We start from the raw sequence: 26,830 nt of genomic DNA, 5'->3' as shown, positions 1-26,830 counted from the left end.
GGTTCGCCCGGAGGTGGCAACCGTTCATCGACTTCTTTGCAGAAAATTAATCGTCAGCAGAAGGGGAGGGGGGGGGGGGGGGGGGGGGGGGGGGGGGGGAGTTAGTTTAGTTTAGAGTAGGGGGTTAATACAGGTGGGACCTGCAAGGGGGTAACAGACTTTATTTTGCACTATGTTTATAGACTTATGTATACTGTTTATTTTGGCGTTGTTGTAAAAACAAAAAATACCTCAATAAAATGTTTATTAAATAAAAAGTCTAAATCATTCATATATAACACACAAAGCATGGAATCTTGTCCTGAACAATCCAGAAATCCACTGGAAAGTCTTCCAGTCATTCCCCTTTGCTTCCTGCTGCTCCAGCTGATGACATTTCCAGCGTAATGGAAGTCCCCTGGTTTTCCCACATGGAACTGGATGTGCATTAGTTATTTCATCATTAACTGACTTAAGTAAATAAACATAAGATTCAAACAAATAGGGCCGTACAGTAACGCAGCAGTTAGCACTGCGGCCTCACGGCGTTGAAGTCCCAGGTTCAATCCCGGCTCTGGGTCACTCTCCGTGTGAAGTTTGCACATTCTCCCCGTGTTTGCGTGCGTTTCGTCCCCACACCCAAAGATGCGCAGGCTAGGTGGATTGGCCACGCTAAACTGTTCCTGAATTGGAAAAAATAAATTGGGTACTCTAAATTTATATCAAAAAAGAATAAAACAAATAAAGATTCATCATGTCCTCACCAATCAGTTTTTTCCATTATCCTGAAGTAACCTTATTTTTATAGGGAGTTAAGTGAAGTGTGTTCCTAACCCCTCATTATCTAAATTTCCATTCACCATTTTTCTGTCCACCTGACCCAGTCCATGGCTTTCTCCCTCATCGTCTAAAACACATCAGCAACTTTTGTATAATCCTGGTGCATACATTTCAGTCTAAATCATTGATATGTACCGGAAACTGTGGAGCCGCACTGGAAACAGACGTCCAGGCATCATTCAGTCCTGGATGTGACTAACAGCAGCAACAACAGCTGAATCTAAACCCTGCTGTTGCCTGTGAACTTGCTGATGTCTGTGCAGGTTGTTTGACTGAGTGAATCTCCTCCCACACACGGAGCAGTTAAACAGCCTCTCCCCAGTACCGCTCCCACGTGTGGGCCACACGGTAGCACAGTGGTCCGCACTGTTGCTTCACAGCTCCAGGTTCCCAGGTTTGATTCCCGGCTTGGGTCACTGTCTGCGCGTTGCCCCAGTGTCTGCGTGGGTTTCCTCCGGGTGCTCCGGTTTCCCCCCACTGTCCAAAGATATATGGATTTGCCATGCTAAATTGCCCTTGAAGTTTCCAAAAAGGTGAGGTAGGGTTATGGGTTAGGTTGGAGGTATGGGCTTAAGTAAGGTGCTCTTTCCACGGGCTGGTGCACTCGATGGGCCGAATGGCCTCCTTCTGCACTGTAAATTCTATGATTCTGTTTCAGTGTGAACTCGCTGGTGTTTCAGCAGATTCGGTTTACTTTTAAATCTTTTTTTCGTCGGAACATTTAAAAGGTCTCTGATCAGTGTGAACAACTTGGTGCCTAGTCAGGTTGGATGACTGAGTGAATTTCTTGTCACACACGGGGCAAGTGTACGGTCTCTGCCCAGTGTGAACTCGCTGGTGTTGCAGAAGGTTGGATGAACATTTGAATCCCTGCCAACACATGGAGCACATGAATGGCCTCTCCCCAGTGTGAGTGCGTTGATGTAACAGTAAATCCTTTCTGCTTTTAAAGTTCTTCTCACAGTCAGCACATTTAAAAGGTCTCTGATCAGTATGAACAAGTTGGTGTCTCAGGAGGATTGATGACTGAGTGAATCCCTTGCCACACACTGAGCAGGTGAATGGCCTCTCCCCAGAGTGAGTGCGTTGGTGCAATAGTAAATTATTTCTGCTTTTAAAGCTCTTCTCACAGTCAGCACATTTAAACGGTCTCTGGTCAGTATGAACATGCTGGTGTGCGATGAGGTTGGATGATTTAGAAAATCCCTTCCGACACACGGAGCAGGTGAATGGTCTTTCCCCAGTGTGAATACGTCGGTGAGTTTCCAATTCAGATGGGTAATTGAATCCCATCCCACAGTCCCCACATTTCCACGGTTTCTCCATGGTTATTGATAGGTTATCTGGTGTAGGTGGGATGAAGATTTGAGGTCACTACCAGATCAGCCATGATGTTATTAAATGGTGGAACATGGTCACGGGGCTGAATGTCCTATTGCTGCTTCTTGATTCCTCTGGCTCGAATTTCCTTATGTTTCTCCAACTTGGATCATCAGTTGAAGCCAGAGTACAGTTTCTCCTTGATGTAAATGCTGCAATTTAATTTCATGCTGTGTGATTGGTTAAAGCTCAGTTCCAGCTAACTGTGGAAAATTACTTCGATGTCTGTGTCTCGGTGCTTTCCCAATCACAGTGATTTTTGACATTTTTTCCGAAAGACAAAACAGACAAACATTTCTCCTTCCACGTTGAAAGGGCGGTCCTGATGAATCAAGTGACTCTGTCAGATCTCAACATGATGTTTGCATCTGCAAATATTCTGTAAAATGAAATTACATTGAATTACTGTGAATATATAAGACACAAACAGTCCATTCTGTCACAGATTCTATCAATACTCGGCACACATCTTCGGTTCCATTTTCTCTCATGTGCTTGTCCCGTTTCCTTTTGGAAACATCTCAGCACTTTCCTCAGCTCATTTCCATGGTAATGTGTTGCACATTCTAAACCTGTGATAAATAAATGTGTCCGTATTGCCCTCATGGATTTATTCGTAACTATCTTGTATTTCTGACTTGTTGTTTATTGATGGTTCCTGATTTTGGACTCTCTCACATCGCCCCTCTCCAAACTATTGATAATTTAAAAGATTTATAGAAGGTCACTGCTTAATTTGTTGTTGTCGCTACAAAAAGGTCCCACTCTATTTAATCTTTCCTGAGAGCTGTAATCTCTCATGTTACAAAAGCCATCACTGTCAGTCCAGGATAGAAATTCTGAACAGGCAATTCTATTTTCTCTGGAACGTTTTTTCCTCTCTTGTTCCCCCAAAGCTGTCAATCCCAGTCCCACACACTCTCCCTCCTCCCTGGGCTGAAATCCAAACCCTTCTCACCATCTTATTCCTCCACTGCCAGTTTTCTCCCTCCCTCTCCTCTGCCTGGGTTCAGTTCTCCAGCTCCTGTCTGCAGACTGACAATTAAATCAATGGGTCCTATTGGGGGCTTGGGGCCTCCAGCGGGTGTTTGTGAATCACCCATTGAATGGGGACTGATTAACGGCAGGTTCGGACCAATAGGAAGAGGGGGGGGGGGGGAACCTCCAACCAATCAGAGTGAATGAGAGGCGGAACAAAGCCGGGGCTCTCGCTCCCTCCGCATGCGCCCTGCCGCACAACAGCTGGGCCTGTCTCGGGGAAAAGCCTGAGCAGTGTTCGCCGGTTCAGCTGCTGTATCCGAGCTTCGTATTCGGGGTTGGGGCCCACACGGAGTGTTTATGAAGCTTCCCGACCCATCCGCCGCCTCCATCCCTCCCTCATGACTCACTCGGCTGAATTTGACCTGATGAGGGTTTCCACCCGACCGCCTGAATCATCCTCTGTACTGCGCATGCTCCAACTCACGATGGCGATTGGGGACAGCCCCCCCCTTATTTATTCCGATTGGTTGGAGGAGCAGCTACTCCGCTTGGTCCTCCACTCCCCCTATTGGTCCAGACCAGCCGTCAATCATTAACCGGTCATTGGGAGCTGGAGCAAGCGCAGTGCCAATGCTGGACTCGACCAGGAGGTTTCACTGAAAGAGGTGAGTTTTAAAGAGAGTCTTAAAGGACGAAAGTGAGCTGGAGAGAGGGAATTCAGTGCTTGGGGCCGAGGGAACTTAAAACCATGGCGGACTAATTATAATCGGGGGTGTACAAGAGTCCAGAATAGAGCTGTACAGATATCTCCGGGGGCGGGGCGGGGCGGGGCGGGGGGGTTGTGGGGCTGGAGGAGATGACAGACACAGGGAGAGATTAGGCCATGGAGGGATTTGAAAACAAGGGTGAGAATTGATTGGAAGCGAATGCAAGTCTCGGAGCACAGGGATCATAGGGGAAAGGAACTTGCTGTGTATTAAGACATGGGTAGCAGACTTTTGGATGGCATTAAGTTTACAGAGGTAGAATTTACGGGCAGCACGGTAGCATGGTGGTTAGCACAATTGCTTCACAGCTCCAGGGTCCCAGGTTCGATTCCGGCTTGGGTCACTGTCTGTGCGGAGTCTGCACATCCTCCCCGTGTGTGCGTGGGTTTCCTCCGGGTGCTCCGGTTTCCTCCCACAGTCCAAAGATGTGCAGGTTAGGTGGATTGGCCGTGATAAATTGCCCTTAGTGTCCAATATTGCCCTTAGTGTTGGGTGGGGTTGCTGGGTTGTGGGGATAGGGTGGAGGTGTTGACCTTGGGTAGGGTGCTCTTTCCAGGAGCCGGTGCAGACTCGATGGGCCGAATGGCCTCCTTCTGCACTGTAAATTCTATGATAATCTATGAGAATGTGAGAGAGCAGCCAGGTGTGTAGTGGAATAGTTGAAGCAGGAGGTGAGGATGACATGACCAAGGTTTAGCACCAGACGCACAGACATAGGAGAGAAGCCGGATAATGTAACGCAAGTGGAAACAGTCTTGGTGATGGCACAGATATGAGGTCAGAAGCTCATATTGGGATCAAATATGAAACCAAGGTTGCAAAGAGACGAGGTAAGTCTGAAACTGTTGCCAGGGAGAGGGATAGAGTCAGTATGTCAGGAATGGAGATTGGATTCAGTCTTCTATTTGATTGAAGTTATTTAGTCAGCAGGAAGAGAACCAGAATGAGCCCTGAGTCTGATGTCCAGTATAAATTAGTTCGAGAGGGAGAGGAAGAACGAAGGAAACCGGGAAGATTTGGAGAAACGACCATCGTGATTGCTCATCAAATCTGTCAGTTCTGGACACAAGGTTCACATATGTTATTCTGCGTGCTCAGTCAGGGTGATTCAGATTAATGTCTGTCACAAGTCATGGATGAAGTGACTTATAAAGCATATTCTTACCTCTAATTATATAACTTTGGAAAGATACAGAAATAATGATCTAATACTTCATTTAGATTCCAGCCCGGGGAGAGGGTGTGTGGGAGGGGGATTTGCAGCTTTGGGGAAAGAGGGGAAAGAAAGAAAAGAAAGGTTCCCCAGCAACTGGAATTGTCTGTTCTGAATTTCTATCTTGTACTGATCGTGTGACCTTTGTAAACTCCTTTTCCAGGGCATTAGGAGAGGATTTTCAGACAGGAAACACAAACCAAATATCACATTACGATCTGACAGTGTCACTCAATTGACCTGGACCTGAATATCCTCAGACTATGAATGTGGAATGAAAAATGTTTGCTCTGTCTGTGGGAAAATATTTCAAACATCAGTGTGACTGGAAAAGCACAGAGACACACACAACACACACCCGAGTGAGAGTGTTCCAGTGAACTGACTGGAAAGAGCTTTAACCAGTTACAGCCTGAAAAAACATCACACCATTCACAGTGGGAAGAAACAGAATATACTGTGCAGGAGCCCATTCGGCCCATCGAGTCTGCACCGACCCACTTAAGCCCTCACTTCCACCCTATCCCCGTAACCCAATAACCCCTCCTAAACCTTTTGGTCACTAAGGGTAACTTAGCATGGCCAGTCCACCTAACCTGCACATCTTTGGACTGTGGGAGGAAACCGGAGCGCCCAGAGGAAACCCACGCGGAAAGGGGGAGAACGTACAGACTCCGCACAGACAGTGACCCAGCGGGGAATCTAATCTGAGACCCTGGCGTTGTGAAGCCACAGTGCTATCTACTTGTGCTTCCATGTGTTCTGTGTGAGGACGAAACTTCACTTGATTGTGTAAAGAGAGGCACAAAGACAATGACTCCATGAAGATACCATAGAAACGTGGAGATTGTGGAAGCTGGATGTTCAGCAGTTTAGTGAGAATCGGGTCAAAGGAGCAAAGGGTAAGTCTCACAGACAAGATGATCTCTGCGAGGGCATGATGGCAGATAACAGAAAAAGAGGGGAAAGATGTGAGTTCAGAACTTGGAAAAGAAACGACTTTCGAGGCAGATTTACTGAGTGGTTTAGTGGAGGAGCAGCAGAATCAGCTGATCGGATTGTTTCAATTGATGGGATTTTCCAGCCCTTCCTGCTGGCTGGACCTTCCAGACCTGCCAGAGGCCACCCCCTCGCGGCGATTCCCACAGCGGGATGGGTGAACCACACAAATAGACCATAGACTTTGACAGGACCAGAATATCCCGCCGGCAGCCAAGGCGAGTTTCCTCCCCCACCGGAAAGCAAGTCACGGGAGAACCGGAAAACCCTGCCCAATCTGAGTGACAAAGAAGCTCCATGAGCTCCTCACATTTGTTGGGGGTGAGGATGGAGGAGACAGGGGAGGGAGAACAAAGGTTCGAGATATTAAAAAGACAACACACCGTATTTAACACTAGGCTGGTTTTATTAGAATTTTATGCAGAATATTAATTCCTATAACTGGGCTGGTGTTTATTATCAACAGGAGAGACTCCAATGAATCATCTTCAGTCCTTCATGTGATTTAAATTTTTATTTTTTATTTTTTTTAAAAAGAGTACCCAATTCTACTTTTGTTTCCAATTAAGGGGCAACTTAGTGTGGCCAATCCACCTACCCTCCACATCTTTGGGTTGTGGGCGTGAGGTCCACGCAGACTCAAGGAGAATGTGCAAACCCACACGGGGCCGGGATCGAACCCGGGTCCTCAGCACCATGAGGCAGCAGTGCTAATCACTGCGCCACTATGCCACCCAAAATCCAATCACTGTAATCACTGTGACCTCGCCTGTGTCTCAGCAGATTGGATGACTGAGTGAATCCCTTCCCACACTTGGAGCAGGAGAACGGCTTCTCCCCTGTGTGTATGGGTCGATGTGCCAGCCAGCAGGTTGGATGAATGATTCAATCCCTTCCCACCCTCCGATCAGGTGAGTGGCCTCTCCCCAGTGTGAATTCTCTGGTGTTGGGTGAATTGAGCTAATTTCCTGAACCCAGTCCCACAGTGGGAGCATCTGAACGGTCTCTCCTCCATGTGAACACGTTGATGGGTCACCAGTTCTCCAGTACTTTTAGATCACTTTCCGCAGTCCAAGCATTTAAATGATCTCGTCACTCGTCAGAGTGAACCCATTGATGGGATGTCAGTTCCGCAGAACTTTTAAAGCACTTCTCACAGATCAGGCATTTAAAAGGTCTCTCCTCAGTGTGAACCTGTTGGTGTTTCAGCAGGTGGGATGACTTGAGTGAATCCTTTCCCACACACAGAGCAGGTAAATGGTTTCTCCCCAGTGTGAACTCGCTGATGTGCCATCAAGTGGGATAACCGAATGAATCTCTTCCCACACACAGAGCAAGTGAACGGCCTCTTAACTGTGTGACCACTTTGGTGTCCTAACAGATTGGATCACAGAGTGAATCTTCTCCCACACTGTGAGCGGCCTCTCCCCATTGTAAACTCTCTGATGTCTCAGCAGGCTGGATGACTGAGTAAATCCCTTCCCACACTGAGGGCAGGTGAATGATCTCTCCCCGGTGTGACTGCGTCGATTGATTTCCAGGTCAAATGGGCAACTAAATGCCTTCCCACAGTCCTAACATTCCCATGGATTATCCCCAGTGTGTCTACGCTTGTGTCTCGAAAGTCCCAAAGATCGACTGACGACTCGACCACACACACAACACATATATGGTTTCTCCTCGCTGTGACAAGTGCTTTTTCCTTCCATGTTCAAAATCTGATGATATTCAAGTTATGATATACTGTCTGACTCTGTCAGATCCTTCTGTCATGTTTGGTTTGTGTTTCCCAACTGCAAACCCTGTGAAATTGATTTAAAACGGTAACAAAGTGAGTGAAAGAGAACCCACAAACACACAAAGGCAGGTTGTGAAATTAAGCTGAATGATTTTGCTAATTTGTGAGGCCAGCACTGGGGAAAAGTGACCATGAAAATTGCTGGATTGTCATTAAAAACCCAATTGGTGCCAGGGTCCAGGATGTCTCCGAATGGGTAGAGGGCATCCTGAAGGGGGAGGGCAAACAGGCAGAGGTCGTTGTACATATTGGTACTAACGACATAGGCAGGAAGGGGCATGAGGTCCTGCAGCAGGAGTTCAGGGAGCTAGGCAGAAAGTTAAAAGACAGGACCTCTAGGGTTGTAATCTCGGGATTACTCCCTGTGCCACGTGCCAGTGAGGCTAGAAATAGGAAGATAGAGCAGCTAAACACGTGGCTTAACAGCTTGTGTAGGAGGGAGGGTTTCCGTTATCTGGACCACTGGGAGCTCTTCCGGGACAGGTGTGACCTATATAAGGACGGGTTGCATCTAAACTGGAGAGGCATAAATATCCTGGCCGCGAGGTTTGCTAGTGTCACACGGGAGGGTTTAAACTAGTATGGCAGGGGGGTGGGCATGGGAGCAATAGGTCAGAAGGTGAGAGCATTGAGGGAGAACTAGGGAATAGGGACAGTGTGGCTCTGAGGCAGAGTAGACAGGGAGAAGTTGCTGAACACAGCGGGTCTGGTGGCCTGAAGTGCATATGTTTTAATGCAAGAAGTATTACGGGTAAGGCAGATGAACTTAGAGCTTGGATTAGTACTTGGAACTATGATGCTGTTGCCATTACAGAGACCTGGTTGAGGGAAGGACAGGATTGGCAGCTAAACGTTCCAGGATTTAGATGTTTCAGGTGGGATAGAGGGAGATGTAAAAGGGGTGGCGGAGTTGCGCTACTGGTTAGGGAGAATATCACAGCTGTACTACGGGAGGACACCCCAGAGGGCAGTGAGGCTATATGGGTAGAGATCAGGAATAAGAAGGGTGCAGTCACAATGTTGGGGGTTTACTACAGGCCTCCCAACAGCCTGCGGGAGATAGGTAGACAGATTTTGGAAAAGAGTAAAAACAACAGGGTTGTGGTGATGGGAGACTTCAATTTCCCCAATATTGACTGGGACTCACTTAGTGCCAGGGGCTTCGAGGGGGCAGAGTTTGTAAGGAGCATCCAGGAGGGCTTCTTAAAACAATATGTAGACAGTCCAACTAGGGAAGGGGCGGTACTGGACCTGGTATTGGGGAATGAGCCTGGCCAGGTGGTAGAAGGTTCAGTAGGGAAGCATTTCGGGAACAGTGACCACAATTCAGTAAGTTTTAAAGTGCTGGTGGACAAGGATAAGAGTGGTCCTAGGATGAATGTGCTAAATTGGGGGAAGGCTAATTATAACAATATTAGGTGCGAACTGAAGAACCTAGATTGGGAGCGGATGTTTGAGGGCAAATCAACATCTGACATGTGGGAGGCTTTCAAGTGTCAGTTGAAAGGAATTCAGGACCGGCATGTTCCTGTGGGGAAGAAGGGTAAATATGGCAATTTTCGGGAACCTTGGATAACGAGAGATATTGTAGGCCTCGTCAAAAAGAAAAAGGAGGCATTTGTCAGGGCTAAAAGGCTGGGAACAGACGAAGCCTGTGTGGAATATAAGGAAAGTAGGAAGGAACTTAAGCAAGGAGTCAGGAGGGTTAGAAGGGGTCACGATAAGTCATTGGCAAATAGGGTTAAGGAAAATCCCAAGGCTTTTTACACGGACATAAAAAGCAAGAGGGTAGCCAGGGAAAGTGTTGGCCCACTGAAGGATAGGCAAGGGAATATATGTGTGGAGCCAGAGGAAATGGGCGAGGTACTAAATGAATACTTTGCATCAGTATTCACCAAAGAGAAGAAATTGGTAGATGTTGAGTCTGGAGAAGGGTGTGTAGATAGCCTGGGTCACATTGAGATCCAAAAAGACGAGGTGTTGGGCGTCTTAAAAAATATTAAGGTAGATAAGTCCCCAGGGCCTGATGGGATCTACCCCAGAATACTGAAGGAGGCTGGAGAGGAAATTGCTGAGGCCTTGACAGAAATCTTTGGATCCTCACTGTCTTCAGGTGATGTCCCGGAGGACTGGAGAATAGCCAATGTTGTTCCTCTGTTTAAGAAGGGTAGCAAGGATAATCCAGGGAACTACAGGCCGGTGAGCCTTACTTCAGTGGTAGGGAAATTACTGGAGAGAATTCTTCGAGACAGGATCTACTCCCATTTGGAAGCAAGTGGACGTATTAGTGAGAGGCAGCATGGTTTTGTGAAGGGGAGGTCGTGTCTCACTAACTTGATAGAGTTTTTCGAGGAGGTCACAAAGATGATTGATGCAGGTAGGGCAGTGGATGTTGTCTATATGGACTTCAGTAAGACCTTTGACAAGGTCTTTCATGGTAGACTAGTACAAAAGGTGAAGTCACACGGGATCAGGGGTGAGCTGGCAAGGTGGATACAGAACTGGCTAGGTCATAGAAGGCAGAGAGTAGCAATGGAAGGATGCTTTTCTAATTGGAGGGCTGTGACCAGTGGTGTTCCGCAGGGATCAGTGCTGGGACTTTTGCTGTTCGTAGTATATATAAATGATTTGGAGGAAAATGTAATTGGTCTGGTTAGTAAGTTTGCAGACGACACAAAGGTTGGTGGAATTGCGGATAGTGATGAGGACTGTCAGAGGATACAGCAGGATTTAGATTGTTTGGAGAGATGGCAGATGGAGTTTAATTCGGACAAATGTGAGGTAATGCATTTTGGAAGGTCTAATGCAGGTAGGGAATATACAGTGAATGGTAGAACCCTCAAGATTATTGAAAGTCAGAGAGATCTAGGTGTACAGGTCCACAGGTCACTGACAGGGGCAACACAGGTGGAGAAGGTAGTCAAGAAGGCATACGGCATGCTTGCCTTCATTGGCCGGAGCATTGAGTATAAGAATTGGCAAGTCATGTTGCAGCTGTATAGAACCTTAGTTAGGCCACACTTGGAGTATAGTGTTCAATTCTGGTCGCCACACTACCAGAAGGATGTGGAGGCTTTCAAGAGGGTGCAGAAGAGATTTACCAGAATGTTGCCTGGTATGGAGGGCATTAGCTATGAGGAGCGGTTGAATAAACTCGGTTTGTTCTCACTGGAACGACGGAGGTTGAGGGGCGACCTGATAGAGGTCTACAAAATTATGAGGGGCATAGACAGAGTGGATAGTAAGAGGCTTTTCCCCAGGGTAGAGGGGTCAATTACTAGGGGGCATAGGTTTAAGGTGAGAGGGGCAAGGTTTAGAGTAGATGTATGAGGCAAGTTTTTTTACACAGAGGGTAGTGGGTGCCTGGAACTCGCTACTGGAGGAGGTGGTGGAAGCAGGGACGATAGTGACATTTAAGGGGCATCTTGACAAATACATGAATAGGATGGGAATAGAGGGATACGGACCCAGGAAGTGTAGATGATTGTAGTTTAGTCGGGCAGCATGGTCGGCACGGGCTTGGAGGGCCGAAGGGCCTGTTCCTGTGCTGTACATTTCTTTGTTCTTTGTAATGTCCTTCAGGGAAGGTATCCTGCCTCCCAATCTCTAGGCCTACACAGACCTGGACCTCTACTTGAGGAGAGAACAAGATAGGGTGAGGAGAAGAGGAGTAGTGGGAGAGCTAAGGTTGTAGCTGCAGGGGGCACAGGTGGTGGGAGAATGAGAAGGATTTTACCTTTCTAAAACTCATCGAGAACTTTCACAGAATCTCCCACACCCTCAAACTCTACCACCTAGAAGGAGCAGGATCACACGTAAACATGAAAGCCATCACCTCCAAGTATCCGTCCAAGTCACACACCATCCTGACTTGTCTGACATCCAGTGCTGGACAAACAGAAGTTTAATATATTGAAAAGACTGAAGCCATTGCCTTCAGTCCTTGCCAATCCCTAGCCACTGATTCCATCTCTCTCCATGGTAACTATCTGAGGCTCAAAATGATTGTTCACACCGTGGTACTATATTTCACCCCAAGGTGAGTTTGCAACTGCATGTCCTAAATGGCCTCTCTCTGTGATGCAATCATTCTATCATTGCACTGAAGGAAAGGGTCCGTTCTCTGCCACCAACACCTAACCCATACAGGCCGTTTCTTAATTGGCCCATCTCTGTTCCTCGATTAGTTTCGTATGAAGCTCCTGAAAAAATATTGCAGTTGCTGGAAATGTGAACTAAGAGAAAATGCTGGAAAAACACAGCAGGTTAGGCAGTATCTGCGGAGCGAGAAACAGAGTTAATGTTGAAGGGTGTGCAGAATTAATTACGTGGAATAGAAATGGTACAGAATTTGTATGTTAATATAAACTCAGAATTGGAAGGGAAATGATATCTAGTGCAAAAAATGTAATTCCTGACCATGGGAAGATCAAGCTGGTAAATCAGCAGCACATTGATGGGCAGCAATGGAAACCTAATTTAGAAACAGTTGGCAGAAACACAGTTAAATACCAGTAAGAAGTCTTACAACACCAGGTTAAAGTCCAACAGGTTTGTTTCTAATCACTAGCTTTCGGAGCACTGCTCCTTCCTCAGGTGAATGAAGAGGTAGGTTCTAGAAACATTTATATAGGCAAAGTCAAAGATGTGAGACGATACAGCACCCACCAGGTAGGCGGTACATACTCGTGTGACTCAGCCAACATTGTCTACCTCATACGCTGCAGGAAAGGATGTCCCGAAGCGTGGTACATTGGCGAGACCATGCAGACGCTGCGACAATCGCCAGGCAGGAATGTTCCCTTCCAGTCGGGGAACACTTCAGCAGTCGAGGGCATTCAGCCTCTGATCTTCGGGAAAGCGTTCTCCAAGGCGGCCTTCAGGACGTGTGACAACGCAGAATCGCCGAGCAGAAACTTATAGCCAAGTTCCGCACACAGGAGTACGGCCTCAACCAGTCCTTGGATTCATGTCGCATTACATTCACCCCCCACCATCTGGCCTGGGCTTGCGCAATCCTACCAACTGTCCTGGCTTGAGACAATTCACACCTCTCTCTGGCTCTGTAAAAACTTAATTACCTGCAAATGCTCGTATTCAAAGTATCATCTTGCACCTTTGTCTGTATAAATGTTTCCGGAACCTACCTCTTCATTCACCTGAGGAAGGTGCTGCGCTCCAAAAGCTAGTGATTTGAAACAGACCTGTTTGACTTTAACCTGGTGTGCAAGACTTCTTACTGAGCTCACCCCAGTCCAATGCCGGCATCTCCACATCATAGTTAAATTCCAAAAAATGGTTGGAATAAATCTACTATTAGAGACAGAGGAAGTTAGACAATGGCAGAGAGGTGAATGGGAATCAAATAATCAAATAGGAAGCAGACTTAATGAGGTGAATGTCCTAATTGTAATTCTAATCTTACGTTTTTTGTTCACCGGCCGGCTGTGCATTCGCTCCACCGCACATTGTCCATCCCTAACTCAGGTCTGTTAGGTCGGAGCTGCTGTGTGCAGAGTGAGATGAAAATCAAGGCTCCGCGATTTTCTCTCCTGGTCACTGGGACCCTGAAGCCCCGCCCCCTCTGCGTAAACAATACAGTGCCGCATGCGCACTGCTCCTGCGGAAACATGATGTTTTTAAACCTGGGACTATTCTCAGGAAAAAAGCCTCCGAGCTACAAACTCCGAACCTGCGAAGTCATATTTGAGCTTGAGGCCTACACCGGATGTTTATGAAGCCTCCCCACCCGGCTCCATTCCTCCCTCCCGCACTCACCCGCCTCTGAGCAAGGTGACACTGCGCATGTTCCGGAGAGTTCGGCACTGCGCCTGCGCACTGACCTCTCGCAGAGTGAATAGGGCACATTCATACACGCAGGGAATGCTGGGTAACAGTAGCGCCATCGAAGTATCCAAACAGAAGGAATCTAATTTTGTCACGCAATTGAAATTAATTAATAAACTCAACAGATAAACTATTGCCAGTATCGGCGCAAATTAAGGGGTTATTCCTGGTGTGATCGAGTAGATGATGTAGCATCCTCTCTGTTACAGGCAGTGGAGATTTGAAATGAAATGAAAATCGCTTATTGTCACAAGTAGGCTTCAATGAAGTTACTGTGAAAAGCCTCTAGTCGCCACATTCCGGCGGCTGTCCGGGGAGGCTGGTACAGGAATTGAACCGTGCTGCTAGCCTGCATGGTCTGCTGTAAAAGCCAGCGATTTAGCCCAGTGTGCTAAACCAGCCCCTTATCATAGAATTTACAGTGCAGAAGGCGGCCATTCGGCCCATCGAGTCTGCATCGGCTCTTGGAAAGAGCAGCCGACCCAAGCCCACACCTCCACCCTATCCCCATAACCCAGTAACCCCACCCAACACTAAGGGCAATTTTGGACACTAAGTGCAATTTAGCATGGCCAATCCACCTAGCCTGCACATCTTTGGACTGTGGGAGGAAACCAGAGCACCCGGAGGAAACCCATGCATCCATAGGGAGAACGTGCAAACTCCACACAGCCAGTGATCCAAGCCAGGAATCGAACCTGGGACCCTGGAGCTGTGAAGCAATTGTGCTTGCCACTGTGCTACTGTGCTGCCTATCTCAACACCTCCAAAGAAAACCACTCAACCCGTTACACACTGTTTAATGGGAGATAAAGTAATGTTTGAAAAATTGCTAAAAGTGGCTGATGAATCGACTGGTAAGTCTCAATCACTTTGGTGCAATTGGTCAGCTATTAAGAGAAAGCTTGATGGTTTGCGACCATCCAGAGCGAAGCTCTCATTATTTTTCTCCCTGTCAGTATTCATTGTCACAGTTCCAGGTTATCAATGGGCACTTAAACTACATGAAATCCCCAAAATAATGAGAACTAGTGATGTCCGGTGAGTTCCCACACTAATCGTACTGAATTAATATGTTTTTTAAAAAAATCAAAATGACAGACCATGTATTTAAACCCAACCCATTAGAAAGCTTGAATTACAATTGGACACATTGCAGTGAATTGTTTAATGACCCCCTAATCTGGGCTGACATTTTGTGACATCATTATTCGATCAATTTTTCTGCCATGTGACTCTGTTTTTCAGATGAATTGTACTTCCACAAAGAAAGATGTGAAGCAGAATGTGACTGCAAGGTTTAACACTGTGGGCCTTTCAGCTCCGTGCACCGCATTGTTTCTGTAACAGTGAATACATTTCAAAAGTACTCCAGTGCCTTTCAAACACTTCAGGAGGTCCAGTGGTCATGAGAGGTTTTATAGAAATGCACATTTCTGCTAATTGTCCTCAAACTAGGATTACACTCGGTGTCCTCACCAAAATCATTGATAAAGATTGAGCCTTGATTTTGTGTAATAACCACGATGTGGACACCATTTTGAATACTCTGTGAAACTCCATATGCACAATTATTTGTTGTAAAACACAGCGAGTTGTTGTGATTTGCAATGCACTGTCTAAAAATAGTTCTGGAATTTAATTGGACTGTAACTTCCAAAAGGGAATTTGGTGCATTCTGAAAAAAAAAGAAAAGTCGAACTACAGGATTAAATGGTCGTTGTGCAAAGCTGGCAAGACAAAATGGGCCAAATAGACTCCTCTGTGCTCTCAGAGCCTTGTGTACATGTAAAGGGAGTGGTAACAACCTGGAACCTACTGCCTATGAGGGTGGGATATGCAGAGATGAGGGAAGTATTTCAGTAGGAAATTGGACAGGCACTGCGAGAAATAAACCATAGGGATTGGAGGATAGAACGGGGCAATGGGCAGACTGGCTTGCTCCAGAGAACCAACATGGTCTCAAGGTTTCCTAAAGTGTTGGGCCCATATATAGGGTTCCATTCTGGAGGGATAGTATTGAAAAGCACAGGGGAAATGTTCAACTTGTTTAGAACCAGGGTTAGACTGCACCGGGAGCATTGTCAACATTGGTGATCTCCATTTCGAAAAAGGAAATAGAGGCACTGGATAAGGTGCAATAAAGATTCATAATATACAGAACTGAGAGCATTTAACACTCAGGAAAGGCTGGGGCTGCTTTTTTCTGGAAAAGAGGAGACTGATGGAAATCTTTAAGAATATGAAGGGGAGCAGCACGGTGGTGCAGTGGTTAGCCCTGCAGCCTCACGGCGCTGAGGTCCCAGGTTCGATCCCAGCTCTGGGTCACTGTCTGTGTGGAGTTTGCACATTCTCCCCATGTTTGCGTGGGTGTCGCCCCCACAGCAGAGTAGGTGGATTGGCCACGGTAAATTTCCTCTTAATTGGAATAAGTCAATTGAGTCATTAAAATTTTTTTTTTTAAATTATGAAGGGATTCAATTATCCAAAAGGAATTTCAGCAGAAACCTCTGTACCCAGCATGTGGAACTCGCTACCACAGCGAGTGGTTGAGGTGAACAGCGTGAATCCATTGAACGGAAAGCTAGATACATACATAAGGGAAAGGAATAGAGGGAGATGCTGATGGGGGAGATGTAGAGGGGTGGGTGGAGGATCATAAATACTGACACAGACCATGGCTAACCTCAGCCGGTATGGGAATTTAACCTGTGCTGTTGGTGTCACTCAGCACGAACCAGCCATCCAGTCAACTGAGTTAACCGATCCCCTTGTAAATCTGTAATAATTCCTTGAATATTTGTGATTGCCTGTCTCGCACCATACTATTTAATGTCGTTTGTCAGTGCACCTCAGACAACTTGCCCCTCATTCCCTGATAGTTTTCTTCCGTGAGAAATAGCAAGATAAATTCAACATAAGAACCATGTAACCACCATAGCCCATCTTCATGGCAATGAGGCATGATTTGGGGGGTTTCCAAACAGAAATGGTAACGAAACATCTTCTAACATCCAAACAGCCTTTTACACTTTGATCATTGTGAAATGTGCAACCAGATATTCGTGAGAAGGCTGAGTGAGATTGATCCCAGTGGAGGCGAAGTCGTGAGACCGGCCAGTCCAGCAGAAACCCTCTGACCATCTCCATTGACCAACAGAATGAACAAAATGCAGTCCTGGATGTAATTGAGAACAGAAACAATAACAGCAGAATCCAATCCCTGTAATCAGTTGTGAACCTGTTGGTGTCTCAGAAATTGTGATGAATTATAAAATCCCTTCACACATTGACAGCAGGTGAATGGCCTCTCCCAGTATGAAGTCCCAGGTGTGAGATAATCGGGATTATGGAGACATGGCAGCAGGATGACCAGGGATGGGAACTGAATATATTCAGTGTTTCGGAAGGACAGACAAAAAGGAAAAGGCAGTGAAGTGGCAGTGCAGGTTAATAATAATAATCTTTATTCTTATCACAAGTAGGCTTACATTAACACCAGGTTGGTGTTGAGGATCGTCAGAAGATACAGCAGGACCTAGATAGGTTGGAGACTTGGGCAGAGAAATGGCAAATAGAGTTTAATCCGGACAAATGTGAGGTAATGCATTTTGGTAGGTCTAACGTAGAGGGGACATATTCCGTAAATGGGAAAACTCTTAGGAATATAGAAAGTCAGAGAGATCTGGGCGCGCAGGTTCACAGATCTTTGAAGGTGGCAACACAAGCTTAGGAATGCTTGCCTTCCTTGGACGGGGGTATAAAAACTAGCAAGTCATGCTACAGTTCTATAGAACCTTGTTAAGGCCACACTTGGAATATTGCGCACAATTCTGGTCGCCACCCTACCAGAAGGATGTGCAGGCTTTGGAGAGGGTGAAGAGGAGGTTTACCAGGATGTTGCCTGGTCTTGACGGTGTTAGCTATGTGGAGAGACTGAATAGACTCGGACTGTTTTCATTAGAAAGACGGAGGTTGAGGGATGACCTGATAGAGTCCACAAGATTATAGAGTTGATGTGCAAGCACTCTTTCCCACGTTGGAGGGGTCAGTCATCAGGGTGCACAGGTTTAAGGTCCCTGGGGCAAAGTTTAGAGGAGATGTGCGAGGCAGGTTATTTTACGCAGAGGGTGGTGAGTGCCTGGAACACATTGCCAGGGGAGGTTATGGAAACAGATACATTAACGGCGTTCAAAAGGCATCTTGACAAACACGTGGATAGGATGGGTATAGAGGGATACGGCACAAGGAAGTGCTGAGGGTTTTGGCAAAGATCTGTATCATGACCGGCACAGGCTTAGAGGGCCAATAAAGTATCTGTCAAACTTGAGCTTCAATATATTCAATGACCAAAGGGCATGTTCCTGCGCTGTATTGTTCTTCTTTGTTCGTTGAAATAGTTGAGGCCATTGCATTGTATGTTTTCAAGAATAATAATATTCTTTATTGTCACAAGTAGGCTTACATTGCAATGAAGTTACTGTGAAAAGCCCCAAGTCGCCACATTCCGGCGCCTGTTCGGGTACACGGAGGGAGAATTTAGAATGTCCAAATTACCTAACAGCACGTCTTTCGCGACTAGTGGGAGGAAACCGGAGCACCCGGGGGAAACCCACGCAGACGCAGGGAGAACGTGCAGACTCCAGACAGTGACCCAGCCGGGAATTGAACCGGAGACCCTGGCGCTGTAAAGCCACAGTGCTAACCACTGTGCTGCCCACACAGCAGAAGCAGTTAGATATAGCACTTACGGCGAAGGAGATCAAAGGATATGGAGGGGAAAGCGGGATTGGGCTATTGAGTTGGAGACAAGCCACGATCATCATGAATGGTGGAGCAGGCTCGAAGGGCCAAATTGCCTCTTCCTGCTCCTATTTTCTATGTAATCCCTTCCCACACTGAGAGCAGGTGAATGGCCTCTCCCAGTGTGAACTCGCTGGTGTGTCTGCAGACTGGATAACTGTGTGAATCCATTCCCACAGAGGGAGCAGATGAATGGTTCTCCCGAGTGTGAATCCGCTTATGTTTCCGCAAGGGGATGAAGCAATAAATCCCTTCCCTCACTGAAAGCAGGCGAATGGCCTCTCCTCAGTGTGAACTTGCTGGTGTCTCTCCAGGATGGAAAAATCACAGAATCCCTTCCCACACTGAGAGCAGATGAATGACGTCTCCCCAGTGTGAACTCGCTGATGTCTCCGCAGAGTGGATGAATCAATGAATCCCTTCTCACACTGAGAACAGGTGAATGGCTTCTCCCCAGTGTGAATTCGCTGGTGTGACTGCAGGGTGGATAACTGAGTGAATCCCTTCCCGCATTGAGAGCAGGAGAATGGCCTCTCCCCAGTGTGAATTCGCTGATGTCTCCGCAGGGTGAATGAAGTACAGAATCTCTGCCCACACCGAGAGCAAGTGAATGGCTTCTCCCCAGTGTGAACTCGTTGGTGTGACTGCAGGCTGGGTAACTGAGTGAATCCCTTCCCGCATTGAGAGCAGGTGAATGGCCTCTCCCCAGTGTGAACTCGCTGATGTTTCTGCAGGCTGGATGAATCAATGAACCCCTTCTCACACTGAGAGCAGATGAACGGCCTCTCCCCAGTGTGAACTCGCTGATGTGTCTGCAAGGTGGATGAATGACTGAATTCCTTTCCACATTGAGAGCAGGTGAATGGCCTCTCCCCAGTGTGAACTCGCTGGTGTCTCTGCAGACTTGATAACCGAGTGAATCCCTTCCCACACTGAGAGCAGGTGAATGGCCTCTCCCCAGTGTGAACCTCCAGCTGAGATGGGACTCTGTATCGCTTCCCAGAGTCACCACATTTCCACAGTTTCTCCATGTTTTGGGCCTCCTCGTGTCTCTCCAGATTGGACAATCAGTGGAAGTTTTGTCTACACACAGAACATGTGCACTGTCTCTCCTCACTCTGAATGGTGTGATGTTTTTTCAGGCTGTGTATCTGGTTGAAACTCTTTCCACAGTCAGTTCACTGGAACTCTCTCACTCGGGTGTGGGTCTCGGTGCTTTTCCAGTCACACTGATGTTTCCACAGTCAGTTCACTGGAACACTCTCACTCGGGTGTGGGTTGTGTGGGTCGCAGTGCTTTTCCAGTCACACTCACGTTTAAAATTCTTTGGAAGTTGACAGTTCGGACAAACATTTCTCCTTCTCGCCGATGATATTCAGATCAGAAGGAATCGAGTGAGTTTGTCACATCGAGACGTGATGTTTGAGATTTCTGTCTGTAATTCCTCCTCTTCCAATATCCTTTGAAAACAATTTACAAAATCATCATTGTTAATACAGGATAAAAATTCAGAACAGACAATTCTAGTTCCTGTGGAACATTATTTCCTCTCTCGTTCTCCAAAAGCTATAAATCTCCATCCCACACAATCTGCCTCCATTCTCACTCTGCTGTATCTAATATTCACCCTCCCAATTCTCCTGAAGGTGCTGATTCATGGTGATTGACAGATCCAAGCTCAGCTCATTGCTTCCTGACCAGGACACAGAGTTTAGAATAGGAGCAAGAGTAGACCATTCAGCCCAGCGGCTCTGCTCAACTATTCATTGAGATCCATGGCCGATCTACCTCAGCACCATTTTCCCACACGATCCACATATCCCTCGATATCTTCAATATCTAGAAACCTGTCAATATTTGTCTTGAACATACCCGATGACTGAGGCTCCACATTCCTCTGGGTAGAGAATTCCAAAGCTTTCCCACATCCTCGAGTGAAGAAATTCCTCCTCATCTCTGCTTTCTCTCTATTTTCCGACCTGATCCCCATAACCCTTAACTCCATTGTTAATAAAATATCTGTCCAACTTGTGCTTCAATATATTCAATGACCCCCAGATACAACTGGTCCCTGTGGAAGAGAAATCCAAAGACTAACAACCCTCTGAGGGAAGAGATGACTGGAAATCTATAATGTCGCTGCAGTCTTATATTACAAGATGAGAAATAATAATACATTTACTTTATTACAAACTGTAAATAATATATCTAATCTGTACCATGTAACAACACTAGACATATCTCTGTTCATTATTAATTTAAAAAAAAATAATATTTTATTGAAAATTTTTGGTCAACCAACACAGTACATTGTGCATCCTTTACACAATATTATAACAACACAAATAACAATGACCTATTTTATAAACAGAAAATGAATAAATAATAAATAACAAAAATGAAAACTAACCCTAATTGGCAACTGCCTTATCACAAGTAACACTCTCCAAAAATATAATTTAACAGTCCAATATATAATTATCTGTAGCAACGACCTATACATATTATACAGTATATATATTAACAACCCTGAGAGTCCTTCTGGTTCCTCCTCCCCCCCCCCTCTCCCACCTCCCCCCCCCCCCCTCCCCCCCCCATCCCCACCCTGGGCTGCTGCTGCTGCCTTCTTTTTTCCATTCCATCTATCTTTCTGCGAGGTATTCGACGAATGGTTGCCACCGCCTGGTGAACCCTTGAGCCGACCCCCTTAGGACGAACTTAATCCGCTCTAGCTTTATAAACCCTGCCATGTCATTTATCCAGGTCTCCACCCCCGGGGGCTTGGCTTCTTTCCACATTAGCAATATCCTACGCCGGGCTACTAGGGACGCAAAGACCAAAACATCGGCCTCTCTCGCCTCCTGCACTCCCGGCTCTTGTGCAACCCCAAATATAGCCAACCCCCAGCTTGGTTCGACCCGGACCCCTACTACTTTTGAAAGCACCTTTGTCACCCCCATCCAAAACCCCTGTAGTGCCGGGCATGACCAAAACATATGGGTATGATTCGCTGGGCTTCTCGAGCACCTCGCACACCTATCCTCAACCCCCAAAAATTTACTGAGCCGTGTTCCAGTCATATGCGCCCTGTATAATACCTTAAACTGAATCAGGCTTAGCCTGGCACACGAGGACGACGAGTTTACCCTGCTTAGGGCATCTGCCCACAGCCCCTCCTCGATCTCCTCCCCCAGCTCTTCTTCCCATTTCCCTTTTAGTACATCTACCATAGTCTCCCCTTCGTCCCTCATTTCCCTATATATATCTGACACCTTACCATCCCCCACCCATGTCTTTGAGATCACTCTGTCCTGCACCTCTTGTGTCGGGAGCTGCGGGAATTCCCTCACCTGTTGCCTCGCAAAAGCCCTCAGTTGCATATACCTGAATGCATTCCCTTGGGGCAACCCATATTTCTCGGTCAGCGCTCCCAGACTCGCAAACTTCCCATCCACAAACAGATCTTTCAGTTGCGTTATTCCTGCTCTTTGCCACATTCCATATCCCCCATCCATTCTCCCCGGGGCAAACCTATGGTTGTTTCTTATCGGGGACCCCCCCAAGGCTCCAGTCTTTCCCCTATGCCATCTCCACTGTCCCCAAATCTTCAGTGTAGCCACCACCACCGGGCTTGTGGTGTAGTTCCTCGGTGAGAACGGCAATGGGGCTGTCACCATAGCCTGTAGGCTAGTCCCCCTACAGGACGCCCTCTCTAATCTCTTCCACGCCGCTCCCTCCTCCTCTCCCATCCACTTACTCACCATTGAAATATTAGCGGCCCAATAATACTCACTTAGGCTCGGTAGTGCCAGCCCCCCCCTATCCCTGCTACGCTGTAAGAATCCCTTCCTCACCCTCGGGGTCTTCCCGGCCCACACAAAACCCATGATGCTCTTTTCGATCCTTTAAAAAAAAGCCTTCGTGATCACCACCGGGAGGCACTGAAACACAAAGAGGAATCTCGGGAGGACCACCATCTTAACCGCCTGCACCCTCCCTGCCAGTGACAGGGATACCATATCCCATCTCTTGAAATCCTTCTCCATTTGTTCCACCAACCGCGTTAAATTTAACCTATGCAATGTGCCCCAATTCTTGGCTATCTGGATCCCCAGGTAACGAAAGTCCCTTGTTACCTTCCTCAATGGTAGGTCCTCTATTTCTCTACTCTGCTCCCCTGGATGCACCACAAACAACTCACTTTTCCCCATGTTCAATTTATACCCTGAAAAATCCCCAAACTCCCCAAGTATCCGCATTATTTCTGGCATCCCCTCCGCCGGGTCTGCCACATATAGTAACAAATCGTCCGCATACAAAGATACCCGGTGTTCTTCTCCTCCTCTAAGTACTCCCCTCCACTTCTTGGAACCCCTCAACGCTATCGCCAGGGGCTCAATCGCCAGTGCAAACAATAATGGGGACAGAGGGCATCCCTGCCTTGTCCCTCTATGGAGCCGAAAATATGCAGATCCCCGTCCATTCGTGACCACCATTATTAATGTAATGTCCCCTGAAATGTCAGCCATCTCCTGGGGAACCCACCCCTTTAATTGTGAACATTAGGAAAGAGACCATCCTTTTTTAAAATAAATTTAGAATAACAAAGAACAAAGAAAAGTACAGTGCAGGAACAGGCCCTTCGGCCCTCTAAGCCTGCGCCGACCATGCTGACGGCCTAAACTAAAATCTTCGACACTTCCGGGGTCCGTATCCCTCTATTCCCATCCTATCATGTATTTGTCACGATGCCCCTTCAACGTCAATTATTTTTTTCCAATTCAGGGGCAATTTAGCGTGGCCAATCCACCTAGACATGGGGAGAATGTGCAGAGATGTGCAAAATCCCCATGGATCGTGACCCGGGGCTGGGATCGAACCCAGTCCTCGGTGCCGTGAGACAGCAGTGTTAACCGCTGCGCCACCATGCCACCAGTGAGCATCCTTTTAGTTAAGACAAATAAATGTGCCAACCTGTTAAGGAGATGTGTGGGAGGAGTTGGAAACACTTTGTGGAGCCGCAAATCTGCATGAATTTTATCCCCCAATTATAATATAATAATTTTTATTGTCACAAGCTTACATTAACACTGCAATCAAGTTACTGTGAAAAGCCCCTAGTCGCCACATTCCGGCCCCTGTTCGGGTACACTGAGAGAGATTTCAAAATGTCCAATTCACAACAGAAATTCATCCCAAGCAGGAGGAAACGTGTTAAAGGGGAGGACAAGGCATCCATGGTTGACGAGGGAAGTCAAGGACAGCATAAAAGAAAAAGCATACAAATTGGCGAGTTTTAGTGGGAAACCAGAGGATTGGGAAGCCTTTAAAAGTGATCAGAGGACATCTATAAAAGCAATAAAGGAAGATGAAATATGAGTGCAAACCAGCTAGTAATAAGTGAAGATGTGAAGAGTTTTTTTCAATATATAAAAGGTAAGAGAGAGGCAAAAATAGACATTGGACCACTGGAAAATGTGGCTGGAGAAGTAATAATAGGAAACAAAGAATTGGCAGAGCAACTGAACAGTTACATTTCATCAGTCTTCACGGTGGAAGACACCAGTGGGATGCCAGAGATCCAGGAGAATCAGGGGGCCAAGGTGAGTGCAGTGGCCATCAATAAGGTGAAAGGTTCTGGGGAAACTGAAAGGTCTGAAGGTGGATAAACCACCTGGACCGGATGGACTACACCCCAGGGTTCTAAAAGAGATAGCTGAGAAAATTGTGGAGGCATTGGTGGTGATCTTTCAGAAATCACTGGAGGCAGGAAGGGTCCCAGAGGACTGGAAAGTGGCTAATGTAACACTGCTGTTTAAGAAGGGAGGGAGGGAAAAGATGGGAAGTTATGGGCCAGTTAGCCTGACTTCGGTCATTGGTAAGATTTTAGAGTCCGTTATTAAAGATGAGATCGCGGAGTACTTGGAAGTGCATGGTAAAGTAGGTCTGAGTCAGCACAGCTTTGTCAAAGGGAGGTCATGTCTGACAAATCTGTTAGAGTTCTTTGAGGAAGTAACAAGGAACTTAGACAAAGGACGTGATTTATTTAGATTTCCAGAAGGCCTTTGACAAGGTGCCGCAGAGGAGACTGTTAAATATGTTAAGAGCTCATGGTGTTAAGAGTAAGATAGAGGATTGGCTGACCGGCAGAAGGCAGAGAGTGGGGATAAAGGGGTCTTTTTCAGGATGACAGCCGGTGACTAGTGATGTACCTCAGGTGTCTGTGTTGGGATCACAACTTTTCACAATATACATGAATGATCTGGAAGAAGGTACTGAAGGCACTGTTGCTAAGTTTGCACATGATACAAAGATCTGTGGAGGGACAGGTAGTATTGAGGAAGCAAGAGGGCTGCAGAAGGACTTGGACAAGCTAGGAGAGTGGGCAATGAAGTGGCAAATGAAATAAAGAACAAAGAAAAGTACAGCACAGAAACAGGCCCTTCGGCCCTCCAAGCCTGTGCCAACCATGCTGCCTGTCTAAACTAAAATCTTCTACACTTCCTGAGTCCGTATCCCTCTATTCCCATCCTATTCATGTATTTGTCAAGATGCCCCTTAAATGTCACTATCGTCCCTACTTCCACCACCTCCTCCGGCAGCGAGTTCCAGGCACCCACTACCCACTGTGTAAAAAAACTTGCCTCGTAGATCTCCTCTAAACCTTGCCCCTCGCACCTTAAACCAATGCCCCCGAGTAGTTGACCCTTCGACTCTGGGGAAAATCCACTCTGTCTATGCCCCTCATAATTTTGTAGATCACTATCTGGTCACCCCTCAACCTCCGTCGTTCCAGTGAGAACAAACCAAGTTTATTCAACCGCTCCTCATAGCTAATGCCCTCCATACCAGGCAACATCCTGGTAAATCTCTTCTGCACCCTCTCTAAAGCCTCCACATCCTTCTGGTAGTGTGGCGACCAGAATTGAACACTATACTCCAAGTGTGGCCTAACTAAGGTTCTATTCAGCTGCAACATGACCTGCCAATTCTTATACTCAATGCCCCGTCCAATGAAGTCAAGCATGCCTTATGCCTTCTTGACAACCTCCTCCACCTGTGTTGCCCGGTTCAGTGACCTGTGGACCTGTATACCTAGATCTCTCTGACTAACAATACTCTTGAGGGTTCTACCATTCACTGTATATTCCCTACCTGCATTATACCTTCCAAAATACATGACCTCACATTTGTCCGGATTAAACTCCATAAAATACAATAAATACAATGTGGAAAAGTGTGAGGTTGTGCACTTTGGAAGGAGGAATTTAGGCACAGACTATTTTCTAAGTGGGGAAATGCTTCGGAAATCAAAAGCACAAAAGGACTTGGGAATCCTAGTTCATGATTCTCTTAAGGTTAATGTGCAAGTTCATGCGGCAGTTAAGAAGGCAAATGCAATGTTAGCATTCATGTCAAGAGGGCTCGAATGCAAGACCAGGGATGTGCTTCAGAGGCTGTATAAGGCTCTGGTCAGACACCATTTGGAGTTTTGTGAGCAGTTTTGGGCCCCGTACCTAAGGAAGGATGTGCTGGTCTTGGAAAGGGTCTAGAGGAGGTTCACAAGAATGATCCCGAATGGTCTAATTCTGCCCCAATGTCTTTAGGTCTAATCCTGTAAAAGGAGTTTCCAAAATCCATCGCAGTCAGTCCTCCTCCTGCTCCCTGATCCAGGATGACCGCTCATGCCCCCCGCTGCACTGACCCTCGTTGTCATCAGCAGTCCCTCGATTTGAGGGTGATGTTGACTCAGGGTTGTGAGCTTCTGCCCCGGGTCTTCATGTGACTGAACAGAGCCGCAGAGCTTTGGACACATGGGACAGGATATCTCATAAGGCAGTGAAATCTGGAGAGCAGGATTTGCTTCCTTTTCTTCCCATCTCTGCCACCGCTTTGCATCATCAATAAGACATTGAGAGGGCAGCACGGTAGAGCAGTGGTAGCACTGCAGTCACACGGCGCCTAGGTCCCAGGTTCGATCCCGGCTCTGGGTCACTGTCCGTGTGGAGTTTGCACATTCTCCCGTGTTTGCGTGGGTTTCGCCCCCACAACCCAAAAGATGTGCAGATTAGGTGGATTGGACACACTAAATTGCCCCTTAATTGGAAAAAATGAATTGGGTACTCTAAATTTAAAAAAAAAAATTTTAATAAGACATTGGTACTCAAAGACTAATCCAGTTTGATGGACAAGTTGTCTCCAATCTGAACAATGGGGAACAAG

At 46.8% G+C, this 26,830-nt stretch overlaps 2 protein-coding genes across 4 annotated transcripts in view; one reads left to right on the top strand and one right to left on the bottom strand.

The window, feature by feature from the left end:
* Positions 1-227: 227 nt before the first annotated feature.
* LOC140418574 (uncharacterized) lies at positions 228-3,684 on the bottom strand. Of its 2 annotated transcripts, XR_011945142.1 has the most exons (3): positions 3,588-3,684; positions 955-2,578; positions 228-662 (listed from the first exon to the last, which is right to left on the bottom strand). XR_011945142.1 is itself a non-coding variant. In XM_072502098.1 (2 exons), exon 2 carries the CDS (start codon positions 2,143-2,145, stop codon positions 1,516-1,518), a length of 630 nt encoding a protein of 209 aa, XP_072358199.1. In that variant the 5' UTR covers positions 2,146-2,578; positions 3,588-3,684; the 3' UTR covers positions 228-1,515. The 2 variants fall into 2 exon arrangements, 1 of the variants encoding a protein (XP_072358199.1); XM_072502098.1 differs by having other exon boundaries at positions 228-2,578.
* LOC140418561 (uncharacterized) overlaps positions 3,442-26,830 on the top strand; it is a 35,476-nt gene continuing 12,087 nt past the window's right edge. The window contains exons 1-2 of one of the 2 annotated variants that reach the window (XR_011945141.1): positions 3,442-3,845; positions 5,324-6,620. The gene's annotated coding sequence lies outside the window, so the exon portion shown is untranslated. Of the gene's footprint in view, positions 3,846-5,323; positions 6,621-26,830 lie in introns of those variants that run through there. The other variant, XM_072502072.1, reaches the window with a different exon arrangement.

Source organism: Scyliorhinus torazame, chromosome 5 (genome assembly GCF_047496885.1).
Source record: "Scyliorhinus torazame isolate Kashiwa2021f chromosome 5, sScyTor2.1, whole genome shotgun sequence".
Taxonomy (NCBI): domain Eukaryota; kingdom Metazoa; phylum Chordata; class Chondrichthyes; order Carcharhiniformes; family Scyliorhinidae; genus Scyliorhinus; species Scyliorhinus torazame.
This window is presented reverse-complemented; position numbering and strand designations above follow the sequence as displayed.

Excerpts from the sequence above, each read along its gene's own strand:
- LOC140418574 (XM_072502098.1), bottom strand. The coding sequence starts at position 2,145 with ATGGAGAAACCGTGGAAATGTGGGGACTGTGGGATGGGATTCAATTAC.